We start from the raw sequence: 27,919 nt of genomic DNA on the forward strand, positions 1-27,919 counted from the left end.
TAGGAAACAGTACAAAACACTGTCATATTTGATGAAGCTTCCTACCCCAGCACAAAATATGAAAATGTTAAATTAAAGCATCATGTAATTAAAATAAAATCCAATTTAATAAATGGAATGCAAAGTCTATTTTAGTAGTTAAACTAATGTATTTTCTCAAAAGGAGAGATCCTTATCAGCTGCATTTAAAATGGAAAATAGGAACGTTTTAAGGATGGAGACACCCATACTTTGTACTCTGTCTTATGATTAATCTCACCAAGAGCTTGGTTGATAAAAGCAGAAATGAGTCAGACATTTAAAACCATCACTTTAATGTTTTAAAATGTTTACCAGAAACCTACTATAGTGGGTTCATTGTGACTTGTAAACTCTTCAAAACTTATGCACCATGGGGTAAACTGGCCAACATCAGCTACATACGTCTTATTCCAGAACATTAAGAGTTACTGTTGAATTACTAATGAGGATAAGTCCTTTCACATACAATGGATTCACTTTCTCAAGGTCCTATACAGTAGTCAACAATAAATTTAAGGTCTTATTGATTTCTGATAAAAATGAAAACGAAAATTTTAATTACATTAACCCCTCACTAGTTCCATACCTTTACCCAAATAGAAGCTAAAAATAAACAATTATCTGCGATACTGAAGGAGATGTCACAAAGTCTATGAACAAAACAGTCCCAATGCCCTCAGAGTTCATTTATTCTAAATTTGGATACAATTCTAACCGCCTGGGGAATCTGCTTGGCTGACAGGGAGGGCGATATGCAAACTCACCTTCCGTGGGGTGGAAGAGCACACATATACACACACACTGTAAGATTCTGGTCTTCGAGTAGCCCTGAAGGTCATTACCATGTCCCCAGAGCTATCAACAAAATGTCATCTAACATCAGCATGCTCTCTCCAGACACAGGTAAGTAAATTACACTCTTTAAATAATAGTTCACCTACTTTTGCACCATTTGGTGCTGAAATGTGACAACCTTATCTGGAAAATTCACTTACAGAATATGTTCCCCTCATGATGCTGAAAAAAAATGAAGTGCTATTATATTTTATTGCAGATGACAAAGTAAAAGATAAACTATAATCCAAGTGTAATCTAAATGTGAGTTTCACAGTTATGTAATCATCAAAGTAACATTGCTTTGTTTCACCTTCTGAAGAAAAACACTTCTGACCTGACCATGGTGATGTCCATAGTCAGGGCTCAGGAAACGAAAGATGACAGTATAAAGGACAGTTGAAACACACACACAGAAGTGCCACTGTTCTGTTGGTTCATAACTGGACCATACTTTAATAGATTTTTTTGTAGATAACTTATGGAGAGAAAATTGATTTTTAAAATAGCTTTACTACACACACAGTTGTTCAACTGCCACTGACTTTCATTGAAAATTAAGGGAGTGACTCCAACTGGTCACCCAACCCCTCGACCTCTTCATTCGGTTAAAATGCTAGAGCCACGGGACTTCCCTGGCTGTCCAGTGGTTAAGACTCTGTGCTCCCAATGCAGGGGGCCCAGGTTCAATCCCTGCTCAGGGAACTCTATCCCACATGCAGCAACTAAGAGCCCACATGCCGCAACTAAGACCTGGCACAGCCAAATAAATAAATTAATTAATCAATAAAAAATAAAATAAAATGCTAGAGCCATAATTAGCCTCAGGGAGAAAAAATAATTTAAGATAGTTCAATAGAACATGGTTTGTAGAATTCCCTGCTACATTTTGTTAAGGTAATTTCTTAACTTTTCCAGACTTAAGTAAAATGCTGACTTTTCTATCAAATAAAAAAATGCATCCAAATTATGTTAATCCTTTTCTTGAATACTTGCCAGGAAAAAAATTACAGATATTCTGTGATAATTCCATTACCCTGGATACCGCAGACTTACTGGGTTGCTCCTGGGGCAGAAAGGATGATGTTCTTGCCCTCTCTTCTCTGCTAGCTGAGTTAAGTACTCTGCCATTCTTTCTTTTCGCTTTCTTTTCATCCAGACTTGAATCTCTTTTCTCTCCTTCTCAGTTCTTTGTGGACGTCTACCAGAGGAATGCTGAATCCTAAGAAATTTAACCAGCAGGGCATCACTTGATGTTAAATTTGTTATGGAGATAAAAAGTATCACAACTAAATACTGCTTCTTTGGACAGATTCTGCCCCATCTTGAAGAGTCATACACTCATGATGTCTAATCAACTTGCTACAACCTGTCCCCTGAAATCCACTGACAATGATCTCAGGTCACTGACAGCCTCTTCAGTCTTCATCTTACTGAACTTCTCTATAAATTTGGTACAACTGGCTTCTCCTTCCTGCTTTAAACTCTCTCTTACCTGGGTCTTTCTCTAACTCTCAAAACACGATGCAACCTCTTAAATTGGTGCCTTTCTTCTCTGCTCACCATGAGATATTAATGTCTTTAAAGGTTCTGGTTTGGATTTCTTCACTTATAATCTATTTCTGGACTATCTCAATCACTTTCAAAACTTATACTACAGAGATGACTTCTAAACTGATGTTTCTCTGGATCTGGCCTCACGTTCCTGCCCAGGCCACACCTCCCAAGGGCCGACCCGAGCTAATGACTGAGCGTGGCAGGGATGTTGTGGCTGGCCCCGATCTACAGAGACAGGACTCCTCTGATGGGCGATTTTGGCATGATGTCTCACCACTGACCCAGCTGAAACACACTTAGAGCTATACTATACTCTGGGATTGCTTACCCAACCCTCTCTCCTTCACAGGCAGCAGTCAGACTGCATTGGGGTCTGATGCCTCGCCCCACTTCTGATTTTTCCCTTCACAGGCATTTCTCTCAGTAAATCTTTTGTACATCTAATCCCATCTTGGCTTCTATACAAAGAGTACTGAGAGTGGCCCCAAAAAACAGGTGCTGTAGATGGGGATTTGGGGCAGACTCATCACCCAGTATGCGAAGAAGACACCATCCTAACTGGAAGATGGGTCATGGATACAGACGATATGGCTGATACTGAACACCTGCTTTCCTTCTGAGAGACTGGACTCTTTGTACATGCCAGGCAGAGGGTACCCTACCCAACCAGCCCCCAATGAATGAATAAGCCAAAAGGCATATGTATCCCAAAGAAGCATTAGTAGAAGAGGCAGCCTTCATTCTATCAGGAACGAGTTCTTGGCCCAGGAAAGGCTACAAGGAAAAACATTTTAACCTAATGTTCCAAGGAAAAGCTATTTAAAATGTATTCTAAGGGTTCATATTTAGGGTAAAGTACTATGAAATAAATCATTAATCCTTCTAAGAAGAAATAGGATTAAATTTATGTTGTACTCAGAGTGATGAGACCTTGGGAAAACTCAAAGGATACAGATGTGCTGTATTAGTTAAATAAACCAGTCTATATATATTGGAGGAGGGGGAGGAATGACACATACACATCACAAAATGTATTTACAAAGAAAAAAATCTATTTTAAGCTTTGAATTTGTTTCTTAAAAAATCAGAAAATTAGAAATCAATTAGAAATCAAATACAGGAAAAACAAACTGTAAAAAACACAAATACATGGAGGCTAAACTGCACTGCTAAATAACCAAGAGATCACTGAAGAAATCAAAAAATAAAAAAATACCTAGAAACAAATGACAACAAAAACACGATGATCCAAAACCTCTGGGATGCAGCAAAAGCAGTTCTAAGAGGGAAGTTTATAGCAATTCAAGCTCACCTCAAAAAACAAGAAAAACCTCAAATAAACAATCTAACCTTACACCTAAAGCAACTAGAAAAAGAAGAACAAAGAAAACCCAAAGTCAGTAGAAGGAAAGAAATCATAAATATAAGAGCAGAAATAAATGAAATAGAAACAAAGAAAAAAATAACAAAGATCAATAAAACTAAAAGTTGGTTCTTAGAGAAGATAAACAAAATTTATAAACCCTTAGCCAGACTCATCAAGAAAACAAGGGAGAGGACTCAAATCAATAAAATTAGAAATGAAAAAGGAGAGATTACAACTGACACTGCAGAAATACAAAGAATCATAAGGGACTACTACAAGCAACTGTATGCCAACAGAATGGACAACCTGGAAGAAATGGACAAATTCTTGGAAAGGTATAACTTTCCAAGATTGAACCAGGAAGAATTAGAAAATACAAACAGACCAATCACAGGTAATGAAATTGAAACTGTAATTAAAAATCTCCAACAAACAAAAGTCCAGGAAGAGATGGCTTCACGGGCGAATTCTATCAAACGTTTAGAAAAGAGTTTTAACACCTATCCTTCTCAAACTCTTCCAAAAACTTGCAGAGGAAGGAACACTCCCAAACTCGTTCTACAGGGCCACCATCACCCTGATACCAAAACCAGACAAAGATATCACAAAAAAAGAAAATTACAGACCAATATCACTGATGAACATAGACACAAAAAATCCTCAACAAAATACTAGCAAACAGAATCCAGAAACAGAATAAAAAGATCATACACCATGATGAAGTGGGATTTATCCCAGGGATGCAAGGATTCTGCAATATACGCAAAACAATCAATGTGATACACCATATTAACAAATTAAAGAATAAAAACCATATGATAATCTCAGTAGATGCAGGAAAAGCTTCTGACAAAATTCAACTCCCATTTATGATAAAAACTTTCCAGAAAGTGGGCACTGGGGGAATCTAACTCAACATAAAACAGGCCATATACGATAAACCCACAGCAAACATCATTCTCAATGGTGAAAAACTGAAAGCATTTCCTCTAAGATCAGGAACAAGACAAGGATGTCCACTCTCGCCACTCTTATTCAACATAGTATTGGAAGTCCTAGCCACAGCAATCAGAGAAGAAAAAGAAATAAAAGGAATACAACTGGAAAAGAAGAAGTAAAACTGTCACTGCTTGCAGATGACATGATACTATACATAGAAAATCCTAAAGATGCCACCAGAAAACTACTGGAACTAATCAATGAATTTGGTAAGTTTCCAGGATACAGTATTAATGCACAGAAATCTCTGGCATTCCTATACACTAACAATGAAAGATCAGAAAGAGAAATTAAGGAAACAATCACATTTACCATCGCAACAAAAAGAGTAAAATACCTCGGAATAAACCTACCTAAGGAGGCAAAAGAGCTGTACTCAGAAAACTATAAAACACTGATGAAAGAAATCAAAGATGACATAAACAGATGGAGAGATATACCATGTTCTTGGATTGGAAGAATCAATGTTGTGAAAATGACTATACTGCCCAAAGCAATCTATAGGTTCAATGCAATCCCTATCAAATTACCAATGCCATTTTTCACAGAACTAGAATGAGAAATTTTACAATTTGTATGGAAACAAAGAAGACCCCGAATAGCCAAAGCAATCTTGAGAAAGAAAAACAGAGCTGGGGGAATCAGGCTCCCTGACTTCAGACTATACTACAAAGCTACAGTAATCAAGACAGTATGGTACTGGCACAAAAACAGAAATACAGATCAATGGAACAGGATAGAAAGCCCAGAGATAAACCCACGCACATATGGTCACCTTATCTTTGACAAAGGAGGCAAGAATATACATGGAGAAAAGACAGCCTTTTCAATAAGTGGTGCAGGGAAAACTGGACAGCTACATGTAAAAGAATGAAATTAGAACACTCCTTAACACCATACACAAAAATAAACTCAAAATGGATTAAAGACCTAAATGTAAGGCCAGACACTATAAAATTCTTAGAGGAAAACATAGGCACAACACTCTAGGACATAAATCACAGCAAGATCCTTATTGACCCACCTGCTACAGTAATGAAAATAAAAACAAAAATAAATGGGACCTAATGAAGCTTAAAAGTTTTTGCACAGCAAAGGATACCATAAACAAGACGAAAAGACAACCCTCAGAATGGGAGAACATATTTGCAAACTAATCAACTGACAAAGGATTAATCTCCAAAATATACAGTAGCTCATGCAGCTCAATATTAAAAAAACAACCCAATCCAAAGATAGGCGGAGAACCTAAATAGACATTTCTCCAAAGAAAATGTACAGATGGCAAACAAATACATGAAAAGATGCTCTCAACATCACTAATCATTAGAGAAATGCAAATCAAAACCACAGTGAGGTATCACCTCACACCAGTCAGAATGGCTATCATCAAAAAATCTAAAACAATAAATGCTGAAGAGGGTGTGGAGAAAAGGGAACCCTCCTGCACTGTTAGTGGGAATGTAAATTGATACAGCCACTATGGAGAACAGTATGGAGGTTCCTTGAAAAACTAAAAATAGAACTACCCTATGACCCAGCAGTCCCACTACTGGGCATATACCCTGAGAAAACCATAATTCAAAAAGAGTCATGGACCACAATGTTCATTGCAGCTCTATTTACAATAGCCAGGACATGGAAGCAACCTAAGTGTCCTTCGACAGATGACTGGATAAAGAAGATGTGGCACATACATACAATGGAATATTACTCAGCCATAAAAAGGAACGAAACTGAGTTATCTGTAGTGAGGTGGATGGACCTAGAGTCTGTCATACAGAGTGAAGTAAGTCAGAAAAAGAAAAATGAATACCATACGCTAACGCATATATATGGAATCTAAGAAAGCGGTACTGATGAACCAAGTGGCAGGGCAGGAATAAAGAAGCAGACGTAGAGAATGGACTTGAGGACACAGGGAGGGGGAAAGGTAAGCTGGGACGAAGTGAGAGAGTGGCATGGACATATATACACTACCAAATGTAAAATAGATAGCTAGTGGGAAGCTGCTGCATAGCACAGGGAGATCAGCTCGATGCTTTGTGACCACCTAGAGGGGTGGGATACGGAGGGTGGGAGGGAAGCTCAAGAGGGAGGGGATATGGGGATATACGTATACATATAGCTGATTCACTTTGTTGTACAGCAGAAAGTAACACAACCTCGTAAAGCAATTATACTCCAATGAAGAGGTAAAAAAAAAAACACATAGAATATGGTCAATTTTAAATATTCTTGAACCATAAACATTTTAAGCAGGTTAAAAATGAATTATTCAATGATTACCTGGAGATGCTCCTCGCCTGTTGTTCTGTTAAGCCAAGCTCTTCACTGGAAACTCCATCTTTTGTTATAAGGTCATTGATAATGTCTGCAATATCAGTCAGTTCACTCATCTGGAGTGGATCTACTGAAACACTTCATTCCCAAATGCAGTATGAGAGATATAAATCAATATCTACAACTTAATTACATTAAGCAAAAATGAACATGTAAAACTATGCTCTCCAATAGTATAAATGAACACAAAAAATGATAAACATATAACTAATTTCCTTCTATTGCTTTAATTCCAGTAATCCTCAGTGGAAAAGCCTAATCATCAATAATTGATAACTTCATATGCACTCTCAAAGGAGCAAACATAAGGCCTAGGGGACAACTGGGACAACTAGGACAACAACCTGTCCTGCCTATGGAAATTTAATACACACGTAGTAAAAGAAAATGTAGCAAGTGTAAGCTACTGTATTCTAATTACCTATGCTGAACAGTAAGGGATACAATATAACAATCCTCAGTTTCTTAAAACAGGAGGCCCCACCCCGGGGCTGTGGACCACTACCCTGCTACGGGTCCGTGGCCTGTTAGGAACAGGGCCACACAGCAGGAGGTGAGAGGTGGGTGAGCGAGAAGCTTCATCTGCCGCTTCCCACAGTTCGCATTACTACCTGAACAATACCCATCCCCCAGCCCCGACGTCTGTCGAAAAACTGTCTTCCAAGAAACCGGTCCCTGGTGCCAAAACGGTTGGGGACTGCTATCTTAAAACACCCCATTCCCAATGGGAATTACATTCCTTTAATCCATAAAAAATATGTAGTATAGAAGTTTACATATATATGAACAACAAAATTTCCAGAACACATAATTTATACCTAACTTTAAGTAAAACTGTGAATTAATTCTTAAGATATTTACCTCTCAAATAATTCATCACTGTTATTCACACCTTAAAAAAAAGAAATATTACTATTAATAAAAATTTCAGGTCAGTTTTTTCTATTTTTGATTATTAACCTGATCTAGAAATTATATATACAGAAACTGAAATATTTTTAAACCTCCATTTGGTAGTGAATATTGTCTACATTTTAAGATTATTACTTTTCTATCCAGAGTACTCTGAATAATACATTTTAGGAGGTACAATCTTTCTTTGCTTCATACACAGTTTAGAATACTGGAGTGAGATTTACTAAAAAAACATAAAACAAAAACTTCTGATGATCTAAAAGGAATACTTGTGGGAAAATATCTAATTTAACTACAAGAGCCTTTACTTGGAAGAATATGCCCCAAAGAGTAATTTTTAAACGTTGTTCAATATTAACAACACGTCTTTAAAGCAAAACACTTGGTCTACTCAATTTTCTGTATGTTTAACCCTCAAAGAGAATTGAGTTAATACAGGGAAAAGTGTCCTGACATCTCTTGTCAAAAACACTTCCTTGTTAAGATTTTCTTATCCTAAGATAAATCCACCCTGCCTCTAAGACTTAGAACATCCACATTTTTTTTTTTTTTGGTTTAAGGCCCATGTTCATCATGTCCTTTATTATATCATCCATGCTCACATGTTTTTAATATTAAAACAATTTTGCTTTCTTAAGCACATGTTGTTTTGTTTGTTAATCCTCAAATCAAGAATTTTACATTATCTTTGCTCTCAGAGTCTGGTCATTTGCGAGTTCTTCGATAATGGTGTACATATAGGCTAACGAGATATAAAAGATCTGACTAAGAAATGAAACGGATTCCTTTCATCAAAAGGCAGAGAAGTGTTATATTCAAATAACTACTTTTAAAAGTAGTTACATAGGAAGATTCTATCCTTACTTCATTTTCAAACCATTTTTGGAACTTGTTCCTTGGGACAGCCTTCACAATTTGCTAAACACAATGGATCAGATTCATTCCTTGATAGTCACAATTCCTTTTTTTAAAAAATTCCAAACAGTGACACTGAGCCTGATCATCTACTTCACTTATCAGAAACACCTCTGAATAACTTATGGCTGTTAACAAAAATTAAATCCATTCTCAGTGACTAAATTATTTGGCACTTATATGAACACTCAGAAGAATTTGCTAAGAAATGAAAGTCAATTTCAAAAGAGTAAATTTGAGCTATTTGTGAGCACCAGAAGTAAAGGAATGACTGTACATCTTTCCAAGAAGCCAACCTTGGAGAAGAAAACACCCATTAGGGCATCTAAATTCTGCACTTCTAAAAAAATACTAATTAGGTTTCTTTTTTAATTTATAATTAAACATTGAATACTAGAGAAAAAACATTTCTATTTATCCATCTTTACACTTCTCCTTGTTTTTTCCTCTTGCCTTATAGTTTAAGAAGCTATTACAATCCTGAATGAATCATTGCCTTAACCTGGTACTCTCAATTTCTCTTTTCCTAGTACTTTCTTTTCTTCTGCCTTTAAACATAAGAGTTTATATTTATCCCCAACTCGAAATGATCTTTGACTTCATTTCATTTATCTCATTTCTATCTTCATTTTTCTCATTTCCTTTTACTGTCAGAATTCTTAAGTTGCCTATACTTACAGCTTCTTGAGCCTGTCTTCATCCCCAACCTGCCTTCTTCTCCCCTTGATATTACACTGAAAGTCCTCAAGTCCTTAAAAAAAACTCAGTCTTCATTCTTGACTTTCTGGTGGCTTGTGAAACTGTTAGCCACTCACTTTTTCTTGAAAATCCCTTTACCAGAGTCTGCTCATCCATTTCCCTCACTGGAGGTGGGGGGTCCCCTTGCTCTCTAATGGATGGCATTTCACAGGTTGGTCCTCAGCTTTTCTCCTTTTTCCATCTTTCTTGCAGAAAATTGATGCACTCTCTAAGTCTTAACTATATAATTAGGTAAAAGGCTCTTACATCTGTTTTTTAAGCCTAAAGCTCTCAGCAAGCTCTACTTCCTTATCAAAAACTAGATCCTAAATATGACATGGCCCTGCATCACCTTAAATGCTACATGTGGTCCAAAGGTGCTCTAGAGTTTGACGTTAAGACCTGGTGATATCCTTGCTCTTAGTCTGACAATGCTAACCAGCCATTCACGTTCTCCTTCCTTTCCAACCACTTAGTCAGTGAGTATCATCAGCTGCCTATTCAGAATGTCTCTTGTTTCTTCTCCTTTCCCACAACACTGCCCAGGCCCTCATCACGGCACAGGTCAGATTAATTTAACAGTTCACTAACTGACCTAGGCCTCCATCCTAGTCTTCCTCCTAACCTCCACCGCTCAGAATTTACCAATGATTCCCAAGTACAAAATGGAGTTTAGACTTCTCAGATACAGCTAGAACCCACTAAAGCCTCTTTAACCTCATTTCTTAATTCTCCCCCCACCCATAAGAGGGAAGAGGAAAGATACTGGTAACCAAGAACCTATAGGAATCAAACAGATTCTCAGCTAATTGCTCTATATATAGTACTTAATCTTCACAACAACTCTATGAAGTAATAATGATTATCCCCATGTGATGATGACAAATACAAACAGAATCTAGAAAGAACTTAGAGAACAAAATTACAAAGTTTAAACCAGCTTCTTAATAGCTTTTGTTTAAATAACAGCAATGCCATTTAAAAATAGCATTTCTTAACTGATTATATTAAGTTAATAATGTAATAAAACATACTGTAAACATTCAGTAGAATCATCATTATTGACCATAAATATCTGAGGGCAAAAAAAATATTTAAAGCCACTGTTAGTGGTCCAACTGTGATATTTAGTATGCCCTGCTATTTATATGACACAAAGTATTTGTTAGGACTAAGGAATAGCATTTTGAATTGCCAGTTCCAAATGAAATGGAATGAACAGTGGCACTGAACTTGTCTAAGGCTCAATATCCTCAACTGTAAAATGGGGATAATAATGGTAGCTACGTCACAGGTCAGGCTTACACCAGGCTCAATGCATGTAAAACAACAATGTCTGGCACATGGCAGAGGCTCAATAAATTACAGCTATTATTTTGTTTTCAAATTGAAACTCTCATAATTGACAGAGTTGGAATTTCTCAATTTTTATAAAAATCAAATATTACAGTGTTATAGTATAATATACCAGTATAATGGTATAATATTTCAGTTGCTATGTATTTAACATTAATAAGTTACACAGAGATATGACACATGCTTGCAGTGTATCTTATGAAGCTGACAAGATGACATAGCTCTTCATGTGAATGGCACAATTTTTAACATCCCTTCCCCGAAACTTATAAGTACTGCAAAGTGGCTTCACGAATCCTTCACAACTATATTCTTAGTAAGTACTCTTCAGTAAGAGTATTGGAAAATAAGAGTAAATGAAAAAAGTTAAGAACGATACCAGGAGAAGTCAAATTCTGGTCACTGGAAAGGCTGACAGCTGAATCGGCAGAAGGAAACACACAGGTTTTCTGACTAGGATGAGTTTCCGTTACTGAAATCTGTTCGTTGTCCCTTTGATCTTCTTTATTCATATGAGTCAGGAAATGCACTAATCCATAGTACATATTTCAATTAAAAGAAAACAGTAGAAAAAAATCACGTGGGAAAGACATAGCACTTAGCTAACACTTCCACATGGCAACAGACACATTAGAAGTTTACAACATATTATTCTGATAGCTTTCTATTTACCCCATAATAAAATAATTTAATACAATATTTAAAATTTAAACTCCCTCATGGTAAAAAAAAACAAAAAACAAAAAACTATTAAAGTTACTATCAACTTCAGAAAACACATCAGATTGAGCTACAGTGGATAGGCCCATGCCCTGTTATAAAACAAAGAAGAAATGCTAAATTAAAAAAAAAAAAAAAACAGATTCATACACAACCAAGACCTGTAAATAAAGAAATCTTCTGGTGCCATAAAACCAAAAGGAATTCAAAGCTGGGCAATAAATGGACAATGATGCTGGCATAGTCCACAGAGGAACAGAAGATGTGGTTTCTACAGACTGCAGTGAGGGGAACTGAGCTACCTTCCTATGGCTCAGAGTGCTGAAGGACAGTTCTGTCCATAAAATGCTGATAAGAGGGCTTCCCTGGTGGCGCAGTGGTTAAGAATCTGCCTGCCAACGCAGGGGACATGGGTTTGAGCCCTGGTCTGGGAAGATCCCACATGCCGTGGGGCAACTAAGCCCGTGCGCCACAACTACTGAGCCTGTGCTCTAGAGTCTGTGAGCCACAACTACTGAAGCCCGTGCACCTAGAGCCCATGCTCTGCAACAAGAGAAGCCACTGCAATGAGAAGCCCGCGCACCACAACAAAGAGTAGCCCCCGCTCTCCGCAACTAGAGAAAAACCCACACGCAGCAACGAAGACCCAACGCAGCCAAAAACAAATAAAATTTTTTTTAAAAATGTGGATAAGAAAAACTCTGCCCTAAAAAAGCAGCAAAGAAGTTTTCTATCTCTGTGGATAGTGGACGGGAGAAAAATAAAAGTCAACTCTGAGAAATAGAAACCCCTGTCTCGCTACAGGCAAATGTGGGATCTGAATTTATACTATCTATGTAGTACAGCAACTCCAAGCCAAAAAAATATATATAAAAACTTGTCCCCATTTTTTTCTACTTCAGTAACAGCAAGAAGTAAATATAAAACCACTCCAAAGAAAAACATATACAACCTAGCAGAACCCCGCCCCCACAAAATAAGCTCATGATAAAAAATTAAAACTCACACAAAGAAACAAGCAACCCTGAGGACAGTATATAGGTTTGACAATTGAGAACATGCACACAAAAAATAAAATAATCTGAAAGGGCATAAAATATTACTAAAATAATTAAATTGATGAAAGAAGGTATAGAAACCACACTAAAAGAACAGGACAGAGTACATCCAAAGAACAGATAGATTTGAAAAAGAAACAAAACTTCTAGACATTAAGAATGTAGTCACCAAAATTAAAATCCTACAGCAAAGAAGACAGAGCAGAAGAGAGAATTCATAAACTAAGAGAGAGAGATCTGAGGAAACATCCTGAGCACATCATTGAGAGATAAAAAGGTGGAAATTAAGAAGTGATTAAAAGACAAGAAATAGACTGAGAAATTCCAACATACCTCTAACAAGTGTTTTAGAAAACAGAACAGAAAGAATGGGGAGGAAGCAATACTCCAAAAGAAACCAGATGAAAAATTCCCAGTGTTAAATCTGCAAATTAAAGAATCATTCCTCCCAGGCTGGTCCCCTGTCCTCCAAAGCCCCCTCCAGGCGGCGTGGGTCCTGGGGGCATAGGAGGGAGACCGGGGAGATCAGGAGAGGCAGGTGGGAGAGGCCCTCCAGGACCAGAGGAGCAGGAGGAGCAGGAGAGGAGAGGAGGACATTTCCCCACCCACTTGAGGCCAGGAAACCTGCTGGGCTCCCAGGTGAGGTCCCCCACCCTCTGAGAGCAGGGGTGGGGGCACATCTGGCCCCCTTCTGTTCCTGGACCCTAAGCCCCACCCCCCACAGCCCCCAGGGCCTTTTCCAACCCTGTGGGTCCTGAGCATAGGCCCTGCCCAACACCCAAACCTCACCCTTGCTTAGGACCCACCCTCCACAGCCAAGGCCTTTTCCCTGTTTTTTTTTTTCCCTTTCTTTTCTTTTTCCCTCTTTTCCCTCCTTCTCTTTTTTACTATTGTGGTACTGTTGTACCTTCTGGTTGTTGATTCGTCTATATTTTTGTTTTTATATTCTTTCTAACATATCTGTTACTTTCCTAGTCTAATTTTATTTTTTACTTTGTTATTGTTCTCTTTTTTTTTTTGCCACCCCATGTGGCTTGTGGGATCTTGGTTCACGAGCGGGAGGTCAGGCTGAAGCTCCTGCGGTGGGAGCTCCATGTCAGAACCACTGGACTAACAGAGAACCTCAGACCCCAGGGAATATTCATTGGAGTGAGGTCTCATGGAGGTCCTCATCTCAGCACCAACACCCAGCTCTACCCAACAGCCTATAAACTCCAGCGTTGGAAGCCTCAGGCCAAACAACCAGTAAGACAGGAACACAATCCCACTTATAAAAAAAAAAAATGAGATGGCAAAAAAATATGTTACAGATGAAGGAGCAAGGTAAAAACCTACAAGACCAAATAAATGAAGAGGAAATAGGCAATCTACCTGTAAAAGAATTCAGAGTAATGATAGTAAAGATGATCCAGAATCTGGAAATAGAATGGAGGCACAGATTGAGAAAATACAAGAAATGTTTAACAGAGATCTAGAAGATCTAAAGAACAAACAAACAGAGATGAACAACATAATAACTGAAATGAAAAACACATTAGAAGGAATCAATAAAAGAATAACTGAGGTGGAAGAACAAATAAGTGAGCTAGAAGACAAAATGGTAGAAATAACTGCCAAGGAGCAGAATTAAGAAAAAAAAATGAAAAGCATTGAAGACACCCTCAGAGACCTCTGGGACAACACTAAACGCACCAACATTCTAATTACAGGGGTCCCAGAAGAAGAAGAGAAAAAGAAAGGGTCTGAGAAAACATCTGAAGAGATTATAGTCAAAAACATCCCTAACATGGGAAAGGAAATAGTCACCCAAGTCCAGGAAGCCCAGAGAGTCCCATACAGGATTAACCCTAGGAAAAACACAACAAGACACACATTACTCAAACTAACAAAAATTAAATTCAAAGAAAATATATTAAAAGCAGCAAGGGAAAAACAAAAAATAACATATAAAGGAATACCCATAAAGTTATCAGCTGATTTTTCAGCAGAAACTCTGCAGGCCAGAAGGGAGTGGCAGGATATACTTAACGTGATGAAAGACAAAAACCTGCAACCAAGATTACTCTACACATTAAGGATCTCATTCAGATTCGAGGGAGAAATCAAAAGCTTTTCAGACAAGCAAAAGCTAAGAGAATTCAGCACCACAAAACCAGCTTTACAACAAATGCTAAAGAAACTTCTCTAGGTGGGAAACACAAGAGAAGAAAAAGACCCACAAAAACAAACCCAAAACAATTAAGAAAATGGTAACAGGAAGATACATATGGATAATAACCTTGAATGTAAATGGATTAAATGCACCAACCAAAAGACAGAAACGGGCTGAATGGATACAAAAACAAAACCCGTACATATGCTGTCTACAAGAGACCCACTTCAGACCTAGGGACATCTATGGAGTGAGGTGAAGGGATGGAAAAAGATATTCCATACAAATGGAAATCAAAAGAAAGCTAGAGTAGCAATACTCGTATCCAAGAAAATAGACTTTAAAATAAAGACTATTACAAGAGACAAAGAAGGACACTACATAATGATCAAAGGATCAATCCAAGAAGATATAACAATTATAAATGTTTATGCACCGAAAATAGGAGCACCTCACTACATAAGGCAAATGCTAACAACCATGAAAGGAAAAATTGACAGTAACACAGTAATAGAAGGGGACTTTAACACACCACTTAAACCAATGGACAGATCATTCAAAAAAAATAAATAAGGAAACACAAGCTTTAAGTGACACAAAAGACCAGATAGATTTAATTGATATTTATAGAACATTCCACCCAAAAGTGGCAGAATACACTTTCTTCTCAAGTGCACATGGAACATTCTCCAAGACAGATCACACCTTGGATCACAAATCAAGCCTTGGTAAATTTAAGAAAATTGAAATCATATCAAGCATCTTTTCTGACCACAACGCTATGATATTGGAAATCAATTACAGGAAAAAAACCGTAAAAAACACAAATATATGGAGGCTAAAGAGCGCGCTACTAAATAACCAAGAGATCACTGAAGAAATCAACGAAGAAATTAAAAAATACATAGAAACAAATGACAATGAAAACACGACGACCCAAAAACCAATGGGAGGCAGCAAAAGCAGTTCTAAGAGGGAAGTTTATAGCAATTCAATCTCACCTCAAGAAACAAGAAAAATCTCAAATGAACAATCTAACCCTACACTTAAAACAACTAGAGAAAGAAGAACAAAGAAAACCCAAAGTCAGTAGAAGGAAAGAAATCATAAAAATCAAAGCAGAAATAAATGAAATAGAAACAAAGAAAACAATAGCAAAGATCAATGAAACTAAAAGCTGCTTCTTTGAGAAGATAAACAAAATCTTCTTTATCTTCTTCTTTAAGAAGATAAACCCTTAGCCAGACCCATCAAGAAAAAAAGGGAGAGGATGCAAATCAATAAAATTAGAAATGAAAAAGGAGAAATCACAACAGACACCTCAGAAATACGAAGGAATATAAGAGACTACCACAAACAACTGTATGTCAATGAAATGGACAACCACGAAGAAATGGACAAATTCTTGGAAAGCTACAATTTTCCAAGGCTTAACCAGGAAGAATTAGAAAATATAAACAGACCTATCATAAGTAATGAAATTGAAACCGTAATTAAAAATCTTCCAACAAACAAAAGTCCAGGACCAGACGGCTTCACAGGCGAATTCTATCAAACATTTACAGAAGAGTTAACACCCATCCTTCTCAAACTCTTGCAAAAAATTGCAGAGGAAGAAACACTCCCAAATTCATTCTACGAAGCCACCATCACCCTGATACCAAAATCAGAAAAAGATATAACAAAATAAGAAAATTATAGACCAATATCACTGATGAACATAGACACAAAAATCCTGAACAAAACACTAGCAAACAGAATCCAACAGCACATTAAAAGGATCATACACCATGATCAAGTGGGATTTATCCCAGGGATGCAAGGATTCTGCAATATATGCAAATCAATCAACGTGATAACACCACATTAACAAATTAAGGAATAAACACCATAAGATCATCTCAATAGATGCAGAAAAAGCTTTTGACAAAATTCAACACCCATTTATGATAAAAACTCTCCAGAAAGTGGGCACTGGGGGAACCTACCTCAACATAATAAGGCCATATATGACAAACCCACAGCAAACATCATTCTCAATGGTGAAAAACTGAAAGCATTTCCACTAAGATCAGGAACAAGACAAGGATTTCCGCTCTCACCACTTCTATTCAACATAGTTTTGGAAGTCCTAGCTACAGCAATCAGAGAAGAAAAAGAAATAAAGGGAATACAAATTGGAAAAGAAGAAGTAAAACTGTCATTGTTTGCAGATGACATGATACTATACATAGAAAATCCTAGAGATGCCACCAGAAAACTACTAGAACTAATCAATGAATTTGGTAAGGTTGCAGGATACAACATTAATGCACAGAAATCTCTGGCATTCCTATACACAACGAAAAATCAGAAAGAGAAATTAAGGAAACAATCCCATTTACCATCGCAACAAAAAGAATGAAATATCTAGGAATAAACCTGCCTAAGGAGGCGAAAGACTTGTACTCAGAAAACTATAAAACACTGATTGAAGAAATCAAAGACGAAATAAATAGATGGAGGGATATACCATGTTCTTGGACTGGAAGAATCAATATTGTGAAAATGACTATACTACCTAAAGCAATCTACAGATTCAATGCAATCCCTATCAAACTACCAATGGCATTCTTCACAGAATTAGAACAAAAAATTTTACAATTCGTATGGCAACACAAAAGACCCCAAATAGCCAAAGCAATCTTGAGAAAGAAAAATGGAGTTGGAGGAGTCAGGCTCCCGACTTCAAACTATACCACAAAGCTACAGTAATCAAGACAGTATGGTACTGGCACAAAAACAGAAATATAGATCAATGCTACAGGATAGAATGCCCAGAGATAAACCCATGCACATGTAGTCACCTAATTTACGACAAGGGAGGCAAGAACATACAATGGAGAAAGGACAGCCTCTTCAATAAGTGGTGCTGGGAAAACTGGACAGCTACATGTCAAAGATGGAAATTAGAACGCTCCTTAACACCATAAACAAAAATAAACTCCAAATGGACTGAAGACCTAAATGTAAGACCAGACACTATAAAACTCTTAGAGGAAAACATAGGAAGAACACTCTTTGACATAAACCACAGCATGATCTTTTTTGACCCACCTCCTAGAGTAACAGAAATAAAAACAAACAAAAAAAACCCAAATGGGACCTAATTAAGCTTAAAAGCTTTTGCACAGCAAAGGAAACCATAAACAAGACAAAAAAACAACCCTCAGAATGGGAGAAAATATTTGCAAATGAAACAACAGACAAAGGATTAATCTCCAAAATATACAAACAGCTCATGGAGATCAATACCAAAAAAACAAACAATCCAATTAAAAAATGGGCAGAAGACCTAAACAGACATTTCACCAAGAAAGACATAGAGATGGCCAAGAGGCACATGGAAAGATTCTCAACATCACTAATTATTAGAGAAAGGCAAATCAAAACTACAATGAGGTATCACCTCATGCCTGTCAGAATGGCTATTATCAAAAAGTCTAGAAACAATAAATGCTGGAAAGGGTGTGGTGAAAAGGGAACCCTCCTGCACTGTTAGTGGGAATGTAAATTGATACAACCACTATGGAAAACAGTATGCAGGTTTCTTAAAAAACTAAAAATAGAACTACCATATGACCCAGCAATCTCACTACTGGGCATATACCTTGAAAATACCATAATTAAAAAAGAGACATGTACCACAATGTTCACTGCAGCACTATTCACAATAGCTAGGACATGGAACCAACCTAAATGTCCATCCACAGATGAATGGATAAAGAAGATGTGGCACATATATACAATGGAACATTACTCAGCCATAAAAAGAAACAAAATTGAGTTATTTGTAGTAAGGTGGATGGACCTATAGTCTGTCATACAGAGTGAAATACGTCAGAAAGAGAAAAACAAATACCATATTCTAACGCATATATATGGAATCTAAAAATTAAAAAAATGGTACTGATGAACCTAGTTTCAGGGCGGGAATAAAGATGTAGACATAGAGAATGGACTTGAGGACATGGGGTGGAGGGGGGAGTTGGGCAAAGTGAGAGTAGCATCGACATATATACACTACCGAATGTAAAACAGTTAGCTAGTGGGAAGCAGCAGCATAGCACAGGGAGATCAGCTCAGTGCTTTGCGATGACCTAGAGGGGTGGGATAGGGAGGATGGGAGGGAGGCTCAAGACGGAGGGGATATGGGGACATATGTATGCATATGGCTAATTCGCTTTGGTGTACAACAGAAACTAACAGAGTATTGTGAAGCAATTATACTCCAGTAAAGATCTATTAAAAAAATAAAAGAATCATTCCTACTCCCATATAGTATAAATAAAAAGAAATATACACCTAGACAAAATGTATCAAAAATGCAAAACAAACCAAACATAAAGAGGAAAACTTTAAAAGGAATCAGAGATAAAAAACCAGCAATTAGACAGACAGCACGTAGGTATTATAAACTCAGCAATTAGAGATGTCAGTAGAAAATGGAATAATATCTTTAAAATGCTGAGGGAAAATAAGCATCAACCTAGAATTCTGTACTTGGCTATAAGCCATCACTCACAAATTGTAGTAAAATTAAAACTATTTTCAAAGACTGGGAGAATTTGCTACTAACAGACTCTAGTTGAAAGAACTAATAAAGGAAGGAAGAAGAGAACAATCCTCGAAGAAGTGGATGCAAGAAGCAATAATGGCACAGAATAGAAAATGCCAGAGTGCATCTCAGGCAATAAGGACAAGTATTATTTGATGAAACTTGTGTTTTGGTTTCATATATTTATTGTTTACATATGTACACTATTCAATTTACAACTTTTTTAAAAAAAGAAGCAACTGAGGGGAAATTGGCAAACATGCTTATAAATTCAAATTAGTATTTACTTAAAAAAATACAAGACGGTGCAGTGGTTAAGAATCCGCCTGCCAATACAGGGGACACGGGTTCGAGCCCTGGTCCAGGAAGATCCCACATGCCACAGAGCAACTAAGCCCGTGCACCACAACTACTGAGCCTGTGCTCTAGAGCCCACGAGCCACAACTACTGAGCCCGTGAGCCACAACTACTAAAGCCTGAGCGCCTAGAGCCCGTGCTCTGCAACAAGAGAAGCCACCACAATGAGAAGCCCGCACACGGCAACAAAGAGTAGCCCCCGCTCGCCACAACTAGAGAAAGCCCATGCGCAGCAACAAAGACCCAACCTAGCCAAAAATAAATAAATTAAAAACAAAAAAATGTTTAACAACAACAACAAAAACAATACAAGACAAAGGAGACTAAGTGGGTGGGTTAAAAACAAGGTAGAACAAAAATACTAGAAAACATTATCAGAGAAAATGTGAAACGGCATATGAGTGTTAAAAGTCTGAAGTCCTTATATTGTTTGGGAGGTAAATATATTCATCTCAACACTCCTCTGAATGTTGAAAATTGAAGAATAATCACTAAGAGATTAAAAATAGAATGTATAATTTCTAAACAAATAGAGAGGGAAAGAGAGAATATAGAAAACTCAATACAAGAGAAGGAAAGAAAGGACAGAAGGTAAAGAAAAAATAAGGAGTAAATAGGAAGCACAAAATAAGATAATATAAATAAGCACAAATATATCAGTAATCACAGTAAATGGAAACTGATTATACTTGATGATTAAAACACAAATTATGTAATTATTTAAAAGAATGAAATCTAGCTATATGCTGGACACAGCTACAACATAATCACTCAGCTTGAAAGTAAAGGGATGTCTAATGTACAGGAAATACAGGGAACAGAGGAACATGTTAAATGACACCACAGAGATTCAATTAGCAAATTATAGACTCCAAAAAATACTTAAGGACAAACAACAAGGTTTCTTCAACAAATAAACTAGAAGGGAAAAAGAGAGATAAAGGGGTAACACAGAAGTTAAAGGAAACTTTTAAGCCGTCAACCAACTGCCACGTATAGACCTTATCTGGACTCCAACTAGACTAAATAAACTATTTTTTAAAATGAGGCAACTGGCAATAGTTGAACACTAATTAGATACATGACAGTATCAAGACTTTTTAAAAAAGAAATGACAATATTATTATTTTTTAAAAGGAGACCTTATCTTTTAGAGATATATATAAAATATTTATGGATAAAATAATGTGCTGTCTGGAATTTGCTTTAAAATAAGTCAGGAAAAGGTAGGAAGAGTGGGTGGGATACATAAAACAGGATTGGCCATGAGTTCATAATTGTTAAAGGTGATTGTTGGGTACATGAAGGTCAATTATACTACTCTGTCTGCTATTGAAATATGCTCGAAATTTTCCATTAAAATTTTTTAAAAATAAAAAGTACTAAAAAAGATATACCAGGCAAAAGAAAGCAGGCATGGACATATTAATATTAGACAAAATTGACTTTTGAGTCTAAAAAGCATTACTGGGAATAAAGAGAGTCATTAATGACAAAAGGGACAAAATTCAACAAAAATAATCATCATGAACTATATTCATTTTATAGCATAGCCTCAACTACATAAAGAAACATTTAACAGAATTATAAAGAGAAATAAGTAATTCCACAATCATTGTGGGCAATTTTTAATGCACCCTTCTGAACAGTATAATTTAGAAGTCTGACTATTATATATGTGTGTGTGACTACATATATGAATTTATTTATTTATTTATTTGTTTGTTTGGCTGTGCCGGGTCTTAGTTGCGGCATGTGGGATCTTTGTTGCCACGTGCGGGATCTTTGTTGAGGCATGCAGGATCTTTAGTTGCGACATGTAGGATCTTTAGTTGCAGTATGTGCGCTCTTAGTTGCAGCATGCGGGATCTAGTTCCCTGATCAGGGATTGAACCCGGGCCCCCTGCATTGGGAGCGCAGAGTCTTAACAACTGGACCATCAGGGAAGTCCCCACGTATGAAATTTTATGTAGGATTTTATGTAGGAGATGTGTGTGTGTATATATATAAACCAACATAAAACGCTTATTCTTTTCAAATAAACAGAATATTTACAAAAACTGACTATATATACTGAGGGAAATTTTAACAAATATCTAAGAACGACATTATTATACACTCATCTAATCACAATACAATGAAAATGGAAATAAATTACAAAAATATAGCCCAAGCCCCATAATATTTGGAAGCTGAAAACTCCTTTTATGAGCTAAAGAAGAAATCTTAATATAAACTGCTAACTATTTCAATCTGAACACCACCAAAAGACATAACATATCAATACTCTTACCTGGGTCCTTTCAGAAACATGTTCAGCCTCAAATGCATTTATTAGAAAAAATAAAAAAAGAAAGAATGGGGGCTTCCCTGGTGGCGCAGTGGTTAAGAATCCGCCTGCCAATGCAGGGGACACGGGTTCGAGCCCTGGTCTGGGAAGATCCCACATGCTGCGGAGCAACTAGGCTCGTGAGCCACAACTACTGAGCCTGCGCATCTGGAGCCTGTGCTCCGCAACAAGAGAGGCCGCGATAGTGAGAGGCCCACGCACCGCGATGAAGAGTGGCCCCCACTTGCCGCAACTAGAGAAAGCCCTCGCACAGAAACGAAGACCCAACACAGCCATAAATAAATAAATAAATAAATAAATAAATAATTTAAAAAAAAAAAAAAGAAAGAATGAAGTTAGGAAAAATCCAACAAGGTAAGGCCCCAAAAGCAGAAAGAATAGTAAAGCTAAGAGTAGAAATTTATGAAACAGAAAATTAAGAAACAATAGAGAGACTCAATGAACTAAAACCTGTTTTTTGGCAAAATGCATTAAACTGCTGACAAGACTCAATGAGAGAATGTAGATATAAACAACTATAGTTACAGTAGAAATTTATTTAAATAACTACCCTAATTCCATTCATTCAACAAGAAATGAAAAAACTTAATACTTCACCATTGCCGTGTCGTTTAACCTGAACCTCAAATTCTAGCTCAGCTGATGACCACAGACAAACAAGCACCTCAGCACAAAGCTCTGTGTGACCCTCAGCAGTGTGTGGCCCCTGATGTGGAATGACAGAAACTAAGATCCAGCCCACAGTGTCCACCTCTGGTACAAACGCCAGGGGAGGGTACAGTGTCGGGCCTCTCGGAAAAAAGCTGGCCTGAGGTGGGAGCCAATCACATCATCACAACAATCATCCTCATCTAAAAATGAGGGGACGGATGGCTTCAGCTCCCAGAAGAAAACTATTCCCAGTTCTGGCACACCAAAAAGAAATACTTATTCTTTCAAAGAAAGGCTTCAGTCCCACCCCCGACCCCTCACAAACCTTCTTCAGGAATGTGAATGGTTTCTGAAGGCAATGTTTTCTCAGATTCGGGGCCAGAAGACAGCTCAATGTGATTTACAGGTTCAACCTGTAGAAAAACATACACAACAAAATAACTGTTACAAATGTTATGGTTTGATAATTTCAAAGCATCATAAACAATTTTATGTAGGTTTTACACATTTGTATTAATGCAACAAATGAAAGAATAGAATTAAATCCAATATGAGCTAAATGGTGAGAACTGATGAAGAGGAGTAAATTTTTACTTATTTTGTATCTTAACTGATTTAACCTTTTAAGAGGTTCAGGAAAATTGCATCATAAATTTTAGAATGGGGAGGAATGATAACTACCATCTAGACAAAACTTTTCTTTTTTTTACATAGTTCACCTTTATTTTATTTATTTATTTTTTATTGAAGTATAGTTGACTTACAATGTTATATTAGTTTCAGGTGCATAACATAGTAATTCAATATTTTTATACACTACACACCATACAAAGTTATACAATATTATTGACTATTTTCCCTGTGCTGTACATTACATCACCATGACTTATTTTTTTTTAAATAAATGGTAGTTTGTCCCTCTTAATCCCCTTTACCTATTCCGCCCATCTCCCATCCACCTCCCCTCTGGCAACCACTGGTTTGTTCTCTGCATCTATGAGTCTGTTTCTGTTTTATATGTTTATTTGTTTTGTGTTTTAGACAGTCTCTTCAACAAATGATGTTGGGAAAACTGGACAGCTACATTTAAAAGAATGAAACCATTTTCATAGACCATTTTCTTACACCATATACAAAAATAAACTCAAACTGGATTAAAGACTTAAATGTAAGACCTGAAACCATAAAACTCCTAGAAGAAAACTGGCAGTACGCTCTTTGACATTGGTCTTAGCGATATATTTTTGGATCTGTCTCCCCAGGCAAGTGCAAGAAAGCAAAAATAAACAGAGACTACATCAAACTAAAAAGCTTTTGCACAGCAAAGGAAACCAACAACAAAACGGAAAGGCAACCTACAGACTGGGAGAAAATATTTGCAAATACTATCTCCAATAAGGGATTAATATCTAAAATATTTAAAGAACTCATACAACTCAATATCAAAAAAACAAACAATCCAATTTAAAAATGGGCAGAGGACATGAACAGACATTTTTCCAAAGACAACATACAGATGGCCAACAGGCACATGAAAAGATGCTCAACATCACTAATCATCAAGGAAATGCAAATCAAAACCACAATGAGATACCACCTCATGCCAGACAGAATGGCTATTATCAAAGAGACAAGTATTGACAAGGATGTGGAGAAAAGGGAACCCTTGTGCACTGCTGGTGGGAATGTAAATTAGTGCAGCCACTATGGAAAACAGTATGGAGGTTCTTCAAAAAAATAAAAATAGATCTACCATACAATCCAGCAATTCCACTTTTGGGTATTTATCTGAAGAAAACAAAACCTTTCATTTTAAAGATGAGGGAATAAGGCCCAGAGAAATTCAGCGACTTGCAAATCCAGACCATGGACTTGAACCCATATCTTTAAGGCACGTAGTCAGTGTGTCCACAGTGTCCCTCAGCCTCTTCCAGACCTACAAGCTGTTTTCTTAAACTAAAATGGGCAAGCCAAAATCTTTGTATTTATGTGTGCATTATAATAGGGTGAGAACATTTTAAGCCAATATGCCAAACCTTTCATTTAAATCAATTCTATTTCCTTCAAAGTAGTCACCTCGGAAGAATAGAGTTTGATCAACCATTTTTAGAACTCTTCTTTTGAAACTGTCTCCCAAGCTTGTGTTACAATTACTAATAACTGTTCCATTAGTAAGTCTTTATTATATGAACATGATTTTATTTCTGTCAGAATCTAAAAATGAGAGCACAAAGACAGCCATTAAATAAAGTTATCAATTGCCTGCCATGCACCAAGCAAAAGACATAATTCCTACCTTCCAGTTTGGAAAGGCTTGGGCTGAGAGGGGACCTGTCTCAGAATTTGCGGGAACTTTAAAAAATACAAGTGTGTGACCTACGCCCTCCTCCTTGCAAAGTCACTCCCCTTCTTCTCTCTCCGCCCCATCCCTTTCAATAGGGCTGGCATGTATATTTTGAAAAAGCATCCCAAGTGATCTTGACATGCACAGCTGTCCTTTTATCTAATGACCCAGATCTGTGGAAATTCTTCTTGAAATTCCTCCTCTGGCTTGCTTTCTCCTGAGCCTCTTCCCTCCCTCAGATTGTTCCTTCTTAAGCTTTGTTGTTGAATCCCCATCCTTAAAAGTTAGTGCACCCACAGAATTCTGATCTTAACCCACTTTTTCCTTACTCAATATGCTCTCTCTGGGTGAGTGCCCTCACTATTATAATTTGAACTTTCTCCTAACTGATGACTCTAAAATCTGTACCATCACCCCGGATCTAGCTCCTGAGCTCCAGAAGTATCAATAGATATCCAAATGCCTACTAATCTCACAGCACCTCAAATTTCACATGGTCCTCACTGAAATCTCTGTCTTACTCCTCCCAAAAGGCATACATTTCCTCTACCCTTGTTTAGAAAATGACTCCAACATTCACCCAGGCTGGAAATCTGGACTCTACTGTGAATCTCTGCATTATTCTTCACCTTCCCACAGCCACTCAACCTCTGAATCCTGCTACATCTTCCCTCCATCCCCAGGGCCAAAGTTCAGGTTATTATTATTTCTTGGCTTGGTACTATACACCAGATCCCAAACACCAATCAACAGACCTGATATAGAGCTAACTGATTAAGAATCATTTATGAAACTTGTTAATAATACAGATTCCTGGGCTCTAACCCAGACCTACCTAAAATCAGAATTTCATAGGTATGGGGCCCATGAGTTTGCACTTCTGACAAGTTCCCAAGTTGATTCTAACAAACAGCTAGCCTAGAACTACTGTGACCCAACCAATCTCCCTGTTCCTAGTCTTTTCCTCTCCATTCTATTCACCACATGGCTGCCAGAGTGTCTGATCATATCATTTCAGTGCTTAAAATTCCTCAGTGGTTCCCTATTGCCTGCTTATAGAATAAAATCCTACTCTCTTGGCACGGCAAACAACACTTTCCATCCTTCCCTATCTGCCCTACCTACCTCTCCTGCCAGGCATCTTAAAGCCCAGTCCCATCAACTGCTACCTTCCGCTAACGTTGATATAGTTCCCCAAATATTCTATGCCATTCTGCTTTTGCTCACAATGTTTTCATCAGCCCTTGCTCATCGAACTGATGAATATCAATTCATTATCAGTTCAAGAATCACCTCTACGAAGCCTTCTCTGGTGCCATAGCTTCACTTACCTATACAGTCACAACAGGCCATATGTACCTGTGTGTCCTTACAGCATCCTGTTCACATGTATTTTTGGTGCATACATCTATCTTCTTTTATTAGATTCTAAGCTCCTTGAGAGTAGGGACTATGCCTTATTTACTTTCCTATTCCCAGAACTTAGCACAGGGCCTAGCATGTGGTAGAAGGTCAAAACATGTTTGTTAAAGGAACGAATGATTCATGGGCTCTGGAGAGAGTGAACAAGCCAGGAACAAGACTAGATTCAGGTGTAAGTAACATAACTGGCTTTAGATACGCTTAATAAACTAGAAGATAAGGGATTTTGAAAGTGATTCCTTGGAATATGGACTTCCAAGGACAACTCTGACACTCAACATTAATTTGGATGTAACAGATCTAAACCTGGATTAAAAACAAAAAGGAAAACAACCAACGAAACACCATAATGTCATTACTTAATAGTAGTCCTGAAACTAACACAACATTGCAAATCAACTACACTCCAATAAAAATTTTTAAAAAACCCAGTAGTCCTACTTCATATATTTTTTTCAGTGTAGTTTCACATATGTTTAACCTTAACCTTTTAATAATTGTTAAATGTTTGGATTAAAGAAATGCTATAAACCTGATAAATTTATCTTTTAAAATATCAACATCTTAGCAACCTGGAATATTTGTTAGACATGTCACTGATGGAATTCTTTTCCTGCAAACCAATTTGCATTTCTCAATATAAGGCTTTAACACATTCAAAATATTTTTACAATTTGTTTGTTAACCTTTATTTTATATAAATTTTATTTCCTAAAAAAAAAAGACGGGATGTTTGTGCAAAGTAAGTAATTAACGTTTGAGACTTCCTTTCTATTGGTCTACTATGATATACTAATATACATAAACATTAATCTCTTTATTATGAATACTTTTCAAAGATACAGAAAACTTCTAAGCACTAGTAATCCCATTGTATAAAATATCTGAAAGAAACAGAATTCAAAATATAAGGACAACAATGTTTGTAAAGTTATAAAAATCTTGCTGAAGAAAATGATACTCAATTATGAGCAGGGTTTATCTAAAACCACATTCTGGTTTTGTAATTCATATATTTATTTTCCTGGTAGGAAGCAAGAGTTCACTTCTTAAAAGCTTAACGTTTAAGTGGGTCTCAACTGGGAGTGATTTTGTCCCCCAGGGGACATTTGGCAATGCCTGGAGACATTTTTGATTATTATAGCTGAGGGGAATGCTACTGACAGCTAGTGGGTCAAGACCAGGGATGCTACTAATTATCTTACAATGCATGGGACAAACTC

General features: G+C 37.1%; 1 protein-coding gene across 1 annotated transcript in view; it reads right to left on the reverse strand.

Annotated features, from left to right (window-relative positions):
• The window catches only part of CPLANE1 (ciliogenesis and planar polarity effector complex subunit 1), a 130,444-nt gene that overhangs the window by 24,206 nt on the left and 78,319 nt on the right, over nucleotides 1-27,919 (reverse strand). Inside the window, exons 44-48 of the mRNA XM_061189194.1 lie at nucleotides 23,256-23,343; nucleotides 11,424-11,573; nucleotides 7,982-8,012; nucleotides 7,067-7,198; nucleotides 1,912-2,077 (exon numbers count right to left, since the gene is read on the reverse strand). Of these exons, the coding sequence (XP_061045177.1) occupies nucleotides 1,912-2,077; nucleotides 7,067-7,198; nucleotides 7,982-8,012; nucleotides 11,424-11,573; nucleotides 23,256-23,343 (567 nt within the window). The remainder of the gene's footprint in view (nucleotides 1-1,911; nucleotides 2,078-7,066; nucleotides 7,199-7,981; nucleotides 8,013-11,423; nucleotides 11,574-23,255; nucleotides 23,344-27,919) is intronic.

Source organism: Eubalaena glacialis, chromosome 4 (genome assembly GCF_028564815.1).
Source record: "Eubalaena glacialis isolate mEubGla1 chromosome 4, mEubGla1.1.hap2.+ XY, whole genome shotgun sequence".
NCBI lineage: Eukaryota > Metazoa > Chordata > Mammalia > Artiodactyla > Balaenidae > Eubalaena > Eubalaena glacialis.